Here is a 15,298-nt window from a genome sequence, read left to right on the forward strand (position 1 = left end):
CTCCCCTCTCCGGGGGGAGGTAGAGTGTACGGCCTGCTCTGGCGGGGGAGAATTTAGGCCACAGAGATGTCTCTCCTTGGCTTTGCCTTCCCCATGCTCCATCTTACTTTTCTATGCTCTTTCCTAATTTTCTATCCATCTAACCATAACTCCCACTCAGAAACTCTCAAACGGCACTATCACTCCTGCCCATAGTCTCAAGGATCATCAAGGGATTGTAGCATCTAGTCCTAAACTGAACTGTATCTCCTGGGACGAGACAAACTTGCACACTGTACTGTACATACTAACTATGCTATTAATGAACACTCCTGCTTTGTTGTAATGCATCACTCATGGGTGAAAAAAAAAAAACAATACCAAAGCTCATTCCACCAAGAAATCTCATTTTATTGACTAAATCTCAGCTTACAGGAAGACAGTTGTATTGCAAAGAAAGAACCGGATACAAGTTCTAGTGCTGTGGTCATCTACTCACTAAAACCTCAACAAAATCATGATGCTTTGAAATATGTCACTGTACAGAAAGACACTGGAACTCTGTTACAATACATTACGTTATGGATTAGGTGAGGAGGCAGCGGCAACTGATTCAGGCATCACAAGGAAGAAAAGGGAAGGTGTCTAGCGGCAAAAGCACTGTTCATTTTACGTCTAGTTTGGTGTTACTCATCCTTTCTCGCAAGTCAGGTGTCCTCAGCTGCAGCAAATACTGGACTTGATGGTAACAGCTGTAAGTTGTGTTTCATCCTAACCAGTGTTGGGAAGGTTACTTTTAAATGTAATCGGTTACAGATTACTAGTGACCCTGTTAAATGTAATACTTAATATAACTATCTTAATTACTTCATCATTTAAATACTTTAATTCATGTTTTGAGTAATAAAGCTGAAAAATGTGTGGAAATAAATAAATATGCTCTGTTCTTTAGACATTGGATTATGTTGTTAATGTGCTCACTGGCTTACTAGCGTCAAGATGGTCCTCCGCTTTCTCTTTTTGAATGAGGATTACATATAACTGCCATCTGCTGGTATGGAGAATTATTTCCTCTCATGCAGGTGCAGAATATACATGCTGGTTGGCCATTGGCTGTAGTCTTTGTGGTGTGTTCATGTGCAGCTTTTCGGCAGAGACACGGCAACGCCAGGAGACGCAACAAGGGGCCTTCCTCACGGCTGGTTCTCTGAAGTCCGTTTGGTGTGTCTAGGTCTTTACAGGTTACAGTTACATTTATTTTGTAATGGGAACGGTAAATAGAGATCATATTTAATGGGCTGTTCTAAACATTTTAGTGGATATTAGAAAATGTTTACTCATTACCAAAGTTTGACTAAAATGATGGCCCAGACGTGTATGTGCTAGTTGACTGTTGGCTGTAGCCTTTGCTGTGTGTTCAAGTTCAACTTTTTTGCAGAGACACAGGTGGCATGAGGCAACATAACATTTGGCCTTCATCGCCACTAGTTTTTTACGTCACTTTGGTGTGGTGGGTAAGTAATTATAAGTAGGATTGTGACGATTACTCTGGATCGATATATCGATTCGATGACCAACGATCCCACTTCATCGATGCAAAGTGAAAACATCGATCCATATCATTATCTTTAGGATGGGCATTTATTAAATTATAAATGATAAATTATATTATTTATAAAATTATAAATTCTATGTCATCTCAAACAGCAGGAGTCAGATAATGGTGAGCAGCTGAGACAAAGATGATGAGGATAATGTTATTTACACAAATAAATCAGCAGTATAGAAATACTTTTGATTTCAAATAAAGTACGGGTCAACAGACAGAGCACATGCCGTACGTAAGCTATGCTATTACGACATAAACGTGACATACCTGCCTGGCATCTCATTCTGCTAACTTCTTACAGAAACACAGCAACATTAGCTGCTCTGTTTCAACAATTTGGCTGAAAAACATTGCATACAGGCTGAAATTTGCAGGAAGTCGCACACAGAAATAAAATAAAACATCCGGTTAATTTTCAAAATAAAACACAGTGTTCACGGCGGATCATATTTCCCTGCACTACACCTTGAAAATGTCATGGGCGGAGGCAGGCCTGAAGTCAACAGGTCAGAGGTTTTCAGACGTCATTTCACCCCGTTGACACCATGGATGAGGAGATGTTAATCATGGAGGTGCACCGAGATGTCTTCCTACTACTCCTCTGGTTTTGTGGTTCTGTTTATAGAAACTACATCTTGTTATATCGCGCGATTATGCGTGAATTCACAAGATCTCGTGGGTCCTCGTGACTCTCGCTGTCCGGCGGAGCTGCACTGCTCCGCACAGCAAACGTAGCTGGTGGGTGTTGATGGACGGCGGAGCATGCAGCAGATAACCAGCGCAGCCGTTCCGCAACAGACACGCACCCAGTGGAATTCCAGGAACTGCGACTTAAACCAACAGTCAGTACGTTTACATGCACAGTTTAATTCCACTTTTAATCGGAATGAAAGGCCATTCCGATTAAAAGTGGTCATGTAAACGGTCATTCCGATTGAAAATTAAATCCGATTAAAGGGGGTGGTTTATTCCGTTCGTCATTCCGAATGAAAGAATTTTGTGTGCATGTATACACTCATTCCTCTTTAAGTTCATTCCGGTCTTTCTGCGCATGCTCGTTTCCTTGGCCTTCTAGCGCGATGACGTATATAGCGTGCATAGCAATGGGCTGCATAGCAATGGGCTGCATAGCAATGGGCTGAGAAGCAGTCGGACTTGTTGCACTCACCGGTTTCCATTCGCCACAGCACGGTCTTCTATCTCCCTTCTTCGACCTTCTACCTCCCTTCTCCTCCTCAACAGATGAAGCATTAGCAGAACAAGGTTGCTGTCGTACTGCTGCTTCAAGAATATAAGCAAAACACGCCCGAAAAAGGCACTAAGAACAGCATCGTCAAGCATCTTGTTATCCGGAGCGAGGACTACAGTGTTTTCTTCCGTTAAACGTAAACACGTAACATCCGCCCTGCCCCCTATCCAATCAGAAACGTTCCCTGGCCCAAACCTTGCACAGACCTGAATAAAGGCGATTGAACTGATCTCCCATGTAAACCCTCATTCGGAATGAATATTTCCCATGTAAACTACCTGGAAAGAATTTAATTCCGAATGATTTCATTCAGATTTATTTCATTCCGAATGAGAAGCCATCATGTAACCGTAGCCAGTGAGTAAGAAAAAGTACAAATGTCATTTGTTAAGCTGTGAGTTGAGGAAAACTGCAAGCCACTAGGCTAATTTATGCAATGTAAACGTGCTTAAGATAATAATGGCAAAGACTAGCAAAAAATTATTGTTTTGTCTGTGAACCTTAAACATTTATTGTTGAGTTGAATTTTATACCTTTGTTAAAGGATCTTGTTACTAATCCATGTTTTATGGCTGTTTTTTTTTTATGGCTGGAGAAGTTTGCCTTTAGGGCTTAAAGCCAGATAGACCAAAACGTTTTATGGAACAGTCTCCTGGTTTGGGTTAAAATATAAAGATTTCTTCCAAAAAGATCTCTCTGACAAAAAGCCCTGAAGGTTAACCTATCCCATGTGCTGTTTTATGTGTGTTTGTGGAGTCAGTTTAAAGCAAACTTTATTGCACTTAACCAGTTACAATCTTACTATATAATGACGAAAAACTCTGTCTGTGGGTGTGTCTGTTCCACGTTTTTCTCCTCACTGACTTGGTCAATCCATGTGAAATTTGGCACAGTGGTAGAGGGTCATGGGAGGATGCGAATGAAGCAATTTTACATCAATTGGCCAAAGGGGGGCGCTATAGTAACCGACTGAAATTGCAAACTTTGAATGGGCATATCTCATGCCCGTATGTCGTAGAGACATGAAATTTTGCACAGAGATGCCTCTACTCATGAGGAACAAATCTGAACCCATAACTTCCGGTTATATAGATTTTCCACCATTTTTTAACTTTTTGAAAAACACTTAAAATCGATCTCTTCCTAGTAAGTTTGACCGATCTGCATGAAACTCGGTGAACATAATCTAGGGACCAATATCTAAAGTTCCCTCTTGGCAAAAGTTGGAAAACTGAGCTTCTATAAGGCAATGAATATTGGCTCATCACATAAAGGTGTATAACATCTCAAGGGTTTCACCGATCACGCAACTTTGAAGGCATATGACCACACATAATCTGAGGGGACCCCTCCATTATTGACCCGATTAAACAGAATGGGGGCGCTAGAGAGCTCATTTCTTATCTAGGCCTAACCGCCATATCGATTTTTACTAAACTTAGTAGATATGTAGAACAGGATGCCTCAAGGTGACTGGAGAAATTTAACTCTAATTGGCAACTGGGTGGCACTATAACAACAGAAAAATGCTTAAAAATGGCTAAAATGTGACCGATCACTGTGGCTCCCCGCAGAATGTTTTTCTTTTTTTGTTTTTTGGTTTTTTTTGGTATGACTAAGTCATGGTATGGTATGCTGTACATAATCACGGAAACTGTCAGTGTGTCATTCTGTCAGTCAGTCATTCTGTCTGTCCCACATTTTTTTACTCACTGACATGGTCAATCTATGTGAAACTGCACATAGGCATTGAGGTTTGGCATAGGTAGAAGGTGACAAAGCTACCAATGGGTATGGACTAGTTATTTACATTATGTGTTGTTTTTATCTTTAATGGCCAAAAGCAAAAAAGAAAGGGGTGGCAGTTTCTTCTGTAACAGACTGTGCTGAATGGGCAAATAATGTCATCTCTTATCGATTTCAGGCCACTGAATCGGCAAATATCGTATCCAAAGAATCAATATAATATTGTATTGTGATTAAAAAAGTGATTTGCACCCATTATAATAAGTCATGGTTGAAGGCATTTTGGATTTGGCACCAGAGATGGAAAACTTGTAGATAAAGGTAAAGCTGTTTAGCTTCTTTTTTTAGCCCACCTGTCGATAGCATTACCACAACAACAAATCTGGAGTTAATGTTAGCATTAAGGTGGAGGCACGCTAGTGAATAGAACGTCAATTCTGCAGTGTATTTTCATGATTAAAGTATGTGGGTTGTGTTCTAATTTGAACAAATGACATGTAAATTCTTAATTGATTTTGTTTGTTTCTTTTTCCAAAAAGTGACAGCCCTAGAGGCCATAACTGGCCACCCCTTGGCTCCGCCACTGCCAGATTTACAGAATTTCTCACCAGACTGATAATGAGCATTAATGGTTTTCAGGTTTGTAGATACATCTGAGAGGGGCTAAGGATACTTTTAAAGTGAAGGATACTTTTAAAGTGAAAACTGCAGAGACAGAAAGACATGTCTTCTTCACACAGTCATGTGAGACCCCCCCCCCCGAGCTGAATGTGATGTGCTGAGGTTTACACAGTGAATGTTCAGAAACAGTGCTGCTTGCAGCTGGCTGATGGAGAGCAACCGGCTATAGAAAACAGCACAGCTACAGTATCTGTATCAGGACTGTCCTTTGTTCTGAGTCAGAGGGCTGCCAATGAGGTCAGAGATTGTCACAAGATGTAATTTCCATACTCGCTCTCTGCTCTGGGTTTTCACAACAGAGCTTTAGCACATACAAGTTCATGCACATTTCTGTCTAGAAAGCATAACACAGAATGCCCAGTCCTATGCATGATCCAATGCTTTCTTTTATTTTGGTAAACTAAAAAGTAGTGATTATGTATTTATTTAGGTAATGTTGAGTTAAAGAAAGAAATTGATTACTTTTTTTCCTGTTAATTTTGACTTGATAGGAAAAACCTATCCACACCACATTACTTCACTACCAGTGGCAATTAAGATGTAAAAATGACATGATTTAATTCCCTACCTGTGACTCAACTCAGCTCTGTCACTCTATGTCCTCATGCTTTGCTTTATTTTTCTATTCCTGAAGGTAGTGAGATGAGTACACAGCATAACAGCAATACAAATACAACACACTGAATAGAAACTAGTTATTGTTCTGATTTTTTTAGCCCTAGTATGTCTCAAGAGATCATGACAGTAATATTCACTCAGGGACATAATGCAGGAAATTGTGCTACGGCAAAAATTTCACATCACAACATTTTACGTTTCTTTTTATCTTTTTTTCCCTGTATATTTTTTTTTGCAAAGCTGGTTCAAATTCTTCATAAAGATAACTTTGAACTACTCATCATGCAGTTTGTAAAAGGTGACTCTTCTGACATCTGTGATTTTTTTTCTTCAGATGGAATTGAAAATGATCATGTCTCTTTTCTTTTCAGACAATACATTTTGCTAAAGGTTTTGAGGAAAACAAGCAATACAAACGAATTTTTGAGAAATGTTTCAAAGAAACAGAAGCTATAAACAGAATTTTGGAGAGTGAAAAGAAAATAGCTTGTCAACAGTTAAGTAGATATGTTTGACACAAAGTACAGAGACATTATAAGCTTTCTCTCAGACTAGTCTGTTGCTAATGGACATACTGGTTTACAGGCAGCAGCTGTAAAATATTCCGTCGGCCAAACCTCATACATGATATGCAGCTACTCATACCAATATGTGCAGCAGCCAACCACATGTGTTGCACATCATAGCTGTGTGGATTTGGCACAGCTATGCCACAACACCAAAATATAATATGAAGTCTAATGAAAAAGAAAGAAAGCTGCTTTACAAATAACAATAAAAAATAGTGTCTGTAGTCTTTTTAGATTCAAACAAAGAATAAAATTCTTAAAGCAAAATAAATACACTTTCTGGATTCAAACACACGGAACACAAGTGATACACACAACAGACACACTCACACTTCACATTTTTGTAACACTAAACATTTAAACCACTGCTCACTTGTTTTTATCCTACAAGTTATTTCTTTGAACTCTGTTTTTAGTCTTCTTCAAAAATACAAATTCTTTGTCTCTTGGCTTCGTCCAAAAATGACAGCAGTCCTGTCCTGAAGAGATTACACAGCACTCTGCCCCTTTGTGTCTATATTTGCTTTTTTTGCTCAAAGTATTGCTTTAAGAAATATATTTTGGTCTTCTTTTCAGATAGTTTTATTGACAAAATCTCTGATGGAAGCAACTTTTCATTTTTCCTCTGGGTTTCACAATACTGCATTTGCACCCGTCATTGAAATCAAAGTATAAATGGGGCTTCTTATGGAGTCTTTTGACTCCAGTCTGACCAAAAATCCTAACTCGTAAGGAATGTATGCATTCTTCAAATACTCTCTTGTTTAGTCTTCCATGTGTGCTCTACCTTTCCCAAGATGTTTAAAATGGGGACAAGTGTTAGTACTCATTGTCTGTTTCTTTGTCCATGCATGCACATCTATGTGGCTGAATGAGAGGTATAAAAGTGTGTACCAGTGAGTCTGTGACAGCTTGAACATTCTGATGCACTCAGACGCAGATTTCAATGGGTGTAGCCACCAGCATGCGGCCACCAGGTGAATTGTTTTCTCGTGGCATTCGATCATAGCTATTGGTGGACGACACAGAGCTGTTGGTGGAGACGGAAACAAAATGGTGGCCGCCACCTGGTTCCATCATCCCACCCTTAGCCCCGCCACCGCTAGCCCTCTCAACTACCCCTGGAGACATGGGAGAGAGAGGTGACAGCGGGGAGAGAGTCTGCTGCTTCATCCTCTCCACAAGGAGTTCCTCGTCTTCTTCCCCGGATGAAGATGAGGAGATAGTGCCGTCCACCTCTCCTCTCACCCCTCCTCCTCCTCCACCACCACCAACCCTCTCTCCGCCACCTCCACTGTTGCCGTTGCAATTTTTGTTGTTATTCTCTGTGTCTAGCATCCAGGAGTGGCTGAAGTAGCCAAAGACCTCTTTGACGGAGCAGCGGCGGTCCTGTTCCACAGAGAGCAGCCGGCGGAACATGCGGAGGGCCTGCTCAGTGAAGCGCCTCCACTGGGACGGCACCGTGTTCGTCCTCCTTTTCTGCCAGCGAATAAACTCCTGGTAGAAGGAGTCAGAGGGCAGTGCCTTCTCCCAGGGGAAGTTGCCAGTCAGCATGCAGAACAGCAGCACACCGAAGGCCCAAACGTCAGTGCTGTAGTCCACTGAGAAACCCTCATGACGAGACACGTCACAAAGCTCTGGAGCTGTGTAGGGGATTGTGCCACTCACCTGGAGGGAAACTCAACAGGTCAACACCTTGGTCGAAACAAGACAGAATTAGGTTATAGAGAAAAATATTACTCACTCTTTTCACAGGTGAGCCAGCTCGGCGGGTCATGCCAAAATCTGACAGCTTGACTTTGCGGCACTCTCGATCAAAAATAAGGATATTTTCAGGCTTGATGTCCCTGTGGACCAGCTTCTTACAGTGCAAGTAGTCCAAAGCTATGGCTACTTGGTGCACACAACGCTTTGCCACTGCCTCAGGGAGACCAACCTGAAGGGATGGACAGAGGACGATCAGAGTTAAACACACAATACATACAATATATACACCAATAAAACACGCATCACTGTCCTGGCTGATTTTATCACTGATCTAACACTCAGCTTCTTAAAAACATGTCAAGATGTCAATATTTTTGCTCAAGTCCTTGATCCAAAAGCAATTATGCATATAAGCAATAACCAGAATAAAAACTAAGATGGAGCACCTGTGGAGGAATGATATCAAAGAGGTCTCCTGCCAGAGCATACTCCTGGGCAAACACGTAGTAGTCATCTGTCTCGAAGGCGATGCCGAACATGTTAATGATGAAAGGGCAGGGAGACAGGTAGAGTGAAATGCTGTACTCCCGCAGGAACGACTTCAGCTTGGTTGTCTTCTTCTTTAGGAACTTCAGTGCCATTTTTGTACCTTATTGGTCAAAGTGGAAGAAGAATAACCACATAGACTTCTTGTTTAGCGCAGCAGGTTATTGTTTATGTGTATGTGTGTGGACGTGTCCCTCACCTCTGATCTTGTGGATAACCAGGTCCACCTTGCCGTAGGTGCCCTTGCCCAGCTCCCTGATCACCTCGTAATACTTGTTGACCTCCAGTCTCTCCAGGTTCTGGGCTGCGATCAGCTGCAGCTCATCCAGGATGTCCACGTTGGCTCGAGACACCAGCGGAGAGGAACTCATGCTGGGGACTGTTTTGGGGATGTACTGGGAGAAAAATCTGGGAAAAAGACGCTCAGGTGGGACAGAGCAGTAGTAGCTAATAGCTGGTGTCACTGTACAGAAACAAGAGAGGACACACATTTTTAAATTGGCATAGAGGGATAATTTTTATTCTTATCCATGTTTGTATTATTGTTTTAAAATTTGTTTATTATTGATACACATTCATATTATTGTTTGGAATCACAATAGATTGGACTATTCTACAACATATTACAGATTTATATCATCTATGTACCTATGTGGGTTAATTTATATGCAATCAAAATACAACAATAGATGTAATTTACAACAAATTCTAAATGTGATTTTTATTAATCACTTTCTACTTACTCCATATAATGATAAGTAATGCTCATCATAATTATTTGCAATTGCAAACTGCAAAAGACAAATAAAATGCTAGAAAAAATAAACAGTTACCTTTATTGATTTCATGTATATGTCAAACTGATTTTACATTTTCATCATGTGGAAAAACTTTTTAAAGTGAACATTGTGGTGTAAAATCACATATGAAATATACTTTATATCTCATTCACATTAGGCAGCACACTGGTGCAGTGATTAGCATTGTCGCCTCACAGCAAGAGGATTCCTGGTTCTAACCCGGAGTGGGGGGTTCCAACCCCCGGGGTGGGAGAGCCCTTCTGTGCAGAGTTTGCATGTTGTCCCTGTGTCAGTGTGGATTTTCTTCAGCTACTCCAGCCTCCTCCCACAATCTAAAGACATACAGGTTAAAATCGCACAAAACAACCGCATTGAGACTTTCTTGAAGAGGTGGTCTCGGTCCGGTTACAACCAAACTCTGGTGTGGTTTGTTTGTGGTGAGAACGTGTTCCTCGATCTGAACCAGGTTCCAAAGGTTCTATAACGAAAGTGTTTGGTGGAAACAGGGCTATAGTCACCAATTAACCTGCATGTCTTTAGACTGGGAGGAAGCTGGAGAACCCGGAGAAAAGCCCACACTGATGTGGGGAAAACAGGCAAAGTCCACATAGAAAGGCCCCAAACCTGGATTCGGGCACCCTCTTGCTGTGAGGAGACAGTACTAATCACTTCACCACCGTGTACCCCATTTTATATTTTATTGAAAAAAAAAAAAAGGATAATAAAAAAAATAAAAGATAAAGGGGATGGATATGTGAGTAGAAGTTGTTAGAAGATGAAGATGAAGATGTTAGAAGATGTTTTTGGTTTTTAGGGTCAGTGATGGACAACACGTCTTAGATGGAGCAGCTCACAGTCTGCTGCTCTGATCTACAGAGTGATAATCACTGAAAATGCCAATTATCTGCAGTGAAGGCTTAAGTCATTTCAAATACTATTTGCCAAAGGGATTGCCAGAGCTGAGTTCTCTCTCTACACACACACACACACACACACACACACACACACACACACAGCCAATAAGAGTCCTTTTTAGCAAATCCATTCCTTGCTGCAAGTCCTGAACGTCACTGATCAAAGCACATGTGGAAGAAACAAGAGTTTACACACACACACACACTCATTACATAACCTGAGGTGCTAGAAAGCAGCCTCTCCATCCCTGAGCAGACATTTTGCCTTCCTGTTGTTGGGATTCACTGGATCACAGCTTCTTCTCTTGTCATCTGAAATGGTAAGATGTAGGGCTGCACGATATATCGTTTGAACATCGCGATGTGCGCATGTGCGATAGTCACATCGCAGGACATGCAATGTTTTCTCTTTTTTTTAGATCATGTAAACTTTTGTTTTGCTTCAGAAAAGCAGCTCCTTGCTCCGCTCGCCTCTCTCTCGCTGTCTCTCCCTCTGTCTCTCCCTCTCTAACAACAGCAGCCCCTCCCCCTCTCATGCACACTCTGCAGTCACACACTGAAAATAAGCGACATGCAACAGGGAGAAATGGTAAAGGAGGTTTTATGTCTGGTACACACTACATGACTTTTCTGCCCATTCTGAAAGTCACTATGTCACATTACACGATTGTGGAGTCATAAAATCATGCCGTGTGTAACGCTGGTGAATGTGTGAAACCACATAGGCTATGTGGTCTGCCAATCATTTGAGTGGAACCAATCAACAGTGGTCTCCCTCACCTGATCCCCGTCCCTTTCCCTCCGGTAAACGAGAAGAGGCTACCTGACTCAGTAGACGGCAGCACGCCAGCGGACAACCACACGCTACACATACAGATGGTAATAAGAGCAGAAACATGGAGAAAGGAGGATTGGAGATGGAGGTCAGAACTCTTTAATGCTGGAGCGGGAAGTCGGTGACTGTAGGAGGAAGCGAGACAAACTCATGTCATGCTGCACACTGAGAAGAGTCGTTCAACTGCCTTGTTTGGATGATGTGATGCTGTGCTGTTGCTGGAAACTCATGCTGGATGTGACGGGACACTGGTCAGGCTTGTTGATGATGATGATGATGATGATGATGATGATGACGAAGAAGCTGAAGATCAACTGAAATGGATGGCGAGCTACCCAGAAATTACCGAGAAGAGCAGCTAAGACACACACAGGCCGCAAGCCTGGCTGGCAACCAGATGGTGTGGTAGGACTTTCCTCCTCAATTAGCTGTTACTCCCATACTGAATGACTATTGAGCATTAATTCTCTGGGTTGTGCAATATTCTCACTTTTGGGAAAAATCACCTTTTGCACTGACAATCATATTTAATAAATGTTCTTTGAGAAATGAGTGTTTGTGGAAATATAGTATTAGGGAAATTGTATTTTGCTCTGTGAGTATTTAACTGAGTGATGGTGGTCTGATTGATAACTGGAGTTGAGTGACATTGACTAGAATTAAAGCTGCACTGTGAAATGTGAAATTTGCTACTAGTAGACTGTGACTTTCCATATGGAACCTCTGCAAATATTTTTCTACTACTTTTGTTTAATTAATTCTTGTTATTATCAATACACTTAAAAGCATTTTTGTTTGTACATATTTTGTCTATACACTCTCTTATCATTGCAAATACCATGTGTCTCATCCATTCTCACCAGCTCCCAGAGCTGAACCTCAACCCACAACTAGTCCATCTACATGTTAACTCTGGTATCCTACCTAATTTATTAGTCTGGCGGGTATGATAACTGCTACATAATTATGGTGAGCTAGCCAGGAGCTGTGTTGAGAATTGGTGGACATACATTTTTTGGGGTATAAATCAACAATTTTGGAAATCATGGAAATTGTGTTGGCCGAGTCCATAAAAATCCCAGATTCAGTAGTAATAGCTGGGTTAACTAACACTGATACAGATAAAGAAAATTTGGGTCTGTAAGTCGTGTTTTCAGGATTGACACTGTTGAATTTCCAAGACATGGTATTGTTGAATTTACACATGGAACTGCTATGCAGTCTCTTGCACCTTTGCTACCTTTAAACTATACAAGTCCCATCACACCTGAGGTCACGTATAAGTTATGCTCATTGGCCAGCATATACAGTCCTCTCGCATGCAGCAACGCCACCAAGATCTATCTGGAGGAACTGCAGGCCATCGCTAAGCTAAGTGCAAAACCATTTGGAGTGCTATTGCAAGAGGAGCTAGCCAAATTCTCTTCTTCCCTTGCCTCAGAAAAAGAGCCTGAAGTGAAATCTGACCCAAACAGTGATAATGAAGTGCCCTCTACTACTAATGAGACAGTGGATAAAGGCCCTATTAAATAATCTCCAGTTAATGCCCCTCTGACACTATTAGGAAAGGCATCGCCTTGCCTGACCAGTGCTTTTGCTTCTTACCTGGCCCCGCATGCTACTGTAAAACGTCATCTGAGTCATCTCCTCCTTTCTAATGAGGAAGAGCTCAGTCCCCTGGGCCCAGTATTTCAAAGTTATCTGATAGGATTATCCTGGCCGGATTGGATTAAATCCTGATCTGATCTGAAAACTGGGTATTTCAACACAGATCAAGAGGATCCTGATCCTGAGGATCAGGATTCAGCTCTGGTAATCCAATCCTCCCTTTAATCCGGATAAAGGCTGCATTTGGGTGTTTCAAAAGTTAAGGCAGAGATCTGGATCAATTTGATACCAAATTTCAGGATTATTTGGATCCCACCTCAGAGGTGGATTTGACAAAGCCTCAGCTCCACTTCTCCTAGATATTGATACTCAAGATGTTCATTACACTTCATCTAAATTAGTGTTTTAGTTGTAAGTAATTTCAAGCATAGAAAAATATTGTTTGGCCATACTTCCTGAAACTGCTGTAAATAAGAGTAACAAATACAGACCTATTTCTCAACGTCTAGTTTCACCTAACATTATAACCTGTTTGTACCAAAACATCCAACATATGTTTGTGGTCAGACAAAGGCAAGGAAATGCAGTGCAAAGCAAATTTATTTGTATAGCACATTTTCTTTACATAGAGTGCAAGAAACAACACAGGGATTAACATAATAAGCACATGGCAATTCAAACAGAGTACTAAAAAAGCAATTAGAAACAAATGATATGTGTGCACTTGCATTTTTCCAATGTTACATCACATCTTTGAGGGGGGAAAAGTAATAGCTCAACTATGTCCTGAAAAAACATTGCTGTATGTCTCAATTTAAATCACATTTAAGCACTTTAAATGTATATTTTCATGCTTCTGATTTAATGAAGATAAATTTTACTTAATTCAGATAAGCTTGAAAATGCACCTTTAAAATCCCTGGGAAGTGCTTGACTGTGATTTTATAACATGCAGCAATGTATTTCAGGAAGTGGTTGTGTGTACAAACTGATTATTTTACTTCATCAAATCAGATGCTATAGTGCTATATGTTTAGTGGGAGCCTTCTACAAAAGGGGATACATTTCCAGGGATTTCCAGCATTCGACCTGTTGTCTTCATTAGCAGTGGCATTGCTGAGTGGTCCATGGGTGTGAGTGTATTCTGAAAGTAGAAGTAGAGTGTGTATGAGCATATCTTTATTATTGTCAGGAATCCACAATAGCCAGAGAAATTGTTTAAGTAACGTTACAGAAAAGCACATCACCAGCATTACTGTAGCATACCCAAACTCAATCCTCTGACACTTCTGAATGAACCGCATCATTCATACTAGTACTGTGTATTTTTCCTATACTGAAGCAGTCTGCTCTGCACACAAAAATAAAAAGGTCTGCTGTGTTGGCAATAACATAATGTTAAACTTGGAACAGGTTGGTGTTTCAAGAGTTGATATATGATGTACTTCTGATTAATTACCTTTTAAATTAAACCGTAGACCGCAAAATACATCAATAAAGCCAGCTACCTCACTAGCCTGCTAGCTACTTAACATGCAAGTCAATGGAGCCGCGTTAGCTACCGTTAGTATGACCTCGGCTCAATTAGAGATCGGTACGCCCACGTTTTAAGTAGGTGACAATTCAAATAGCTGGCTCACATGAGATGGTGAGTGGCCTTCGTATGGTCTTAAAAACGCTACACATTAGACAACGGTATACTTACATTTTGATGCGAAAGCTGTGCTACCAACTGCTCCTTTCGTGAAGTACTCCGCCGTGGAGACAGAGCACAGCGGGTCATAATCTGAAAGCCACGCCCCCAAAGGGGAAACGTTTCAGATCTGGATTTGGATTTGGAAATCCGTATCCAGTCAGATTGGGATCAAAGTGATCCACCCTGCCAGTGTTTTGAAATACCCAGATAAAGTCAGCAGGATCACCTTGATCCCTGACTGAGAAAAGGAGGATTTCATTATCCGGATTATTCTGATCCGGATTACAAGTTTTGAAATACTGGGCCCTGGAGATTCAAAAAGTGGTCGTAGAGCACATTGTCAAGACCAACAGTGTTGTGTCCCATCTTCACAGTTCCTCTCAGCTCAGGGCTTTTTCTGGAAAACCTGCACGGCCCAGTAATGAAGCTGACTATAAGACCTGGCGAACTAATGTAGATTTTTTTTCTCACCCCTCTGTATCCGACTTGGATCGTTCTCGCAAGATTTTGGATAGTTTGCTGCCACCTGCTGCTGATATTGTCAAGCATTTAGGGCCACAAGCTCTACCAAATGGATATCTTGAGCTTTTACACTCAGCTTATGGCACTGTGGCTGATGGAGATTAGTGTTTTGCCAAGTTTCTGAGTACCTTGCAAAATAATGGAGAAAAGCCTTCTGAGTATCTGCACCGTCTTCAAGTGGTACTAAACACAGCTGTGAAACGAGGTGGTGTTTCCCCC

At 41.2% G+C, this 15,298-nt stretch overlaps 1 protein-coding gene and 1 long non-coding RNA gene across 3 annotated transcripts in view; one reads left to right on the forward strand and one right to left on the reverse strand.

The window, feature by feature from the left end:
* Positions 1–374: 374 nt before the first annotated feature.
* LOC117247023 (serine/threonine-protein kinase SBK1) overlaps positions 375–15,298 on the reverse strand; it is a 76,819-nt gene continuing 61,895 nt past the window's right edge. For both annotated transcript variants that reach the window (XM_033611093.2, XM_033611094.2), the window contains 4 exons: positions 8,904–9,167; positions 8,605–8,807; positions 8,196–8,387; positions 375–8,119 (listed from right to left, as the gene is read on the reverse strand). In XM_033611093.2, the coding sequence (XP_033466984.1) occupies positions 7,382–8,119; positions 8,196–8,387; positions 8,605–8,807; positions 8,904–9,075 (1,305 nt within the window). In that variant the 5' untranslated portion in view covers positions 9,076–9,167 and the 3' untranslated portion in view covers positions 375–7,381. The remainder of the gene's footprint in view (positions 8,120–8,195; positions 8,388–8,604; positions 8,808–8,903; positions 9,168–15,298) is intronic.
* LOC144459400 (uncharacterized) overlaps positions 10,694–15,298 on the forward strand; it is a 70,595-nt gene continuing 65,990 nt past the window's right edge. The window contains exon 1 of the long non-coding RNA XR_013488378.1: positions 10,694–10,738. This is a non-coding gene — a long non-coding RNA (uncharacterized LOC144459400). The remainder of the gene's footprint in view (positions 10,739–15,298) is intronic.

The sequence above is a fragment of the Epinephelus lanceolatus genome, chromosome 21, assembly GCF_041903045.1.
Source record: "Epinephelus lanceolatus isolate andai-2023 chromosome 21, ASM4190304v1, whole genome shotgun sequence".
Classification (NCBI taxonomy): domain Eukaryota; kingdom Metazoa; phylum Chordata; class Actinopteri; order Perciformes; family Serranidae; genus Epinephelus; species Epinephelus lanceolatus.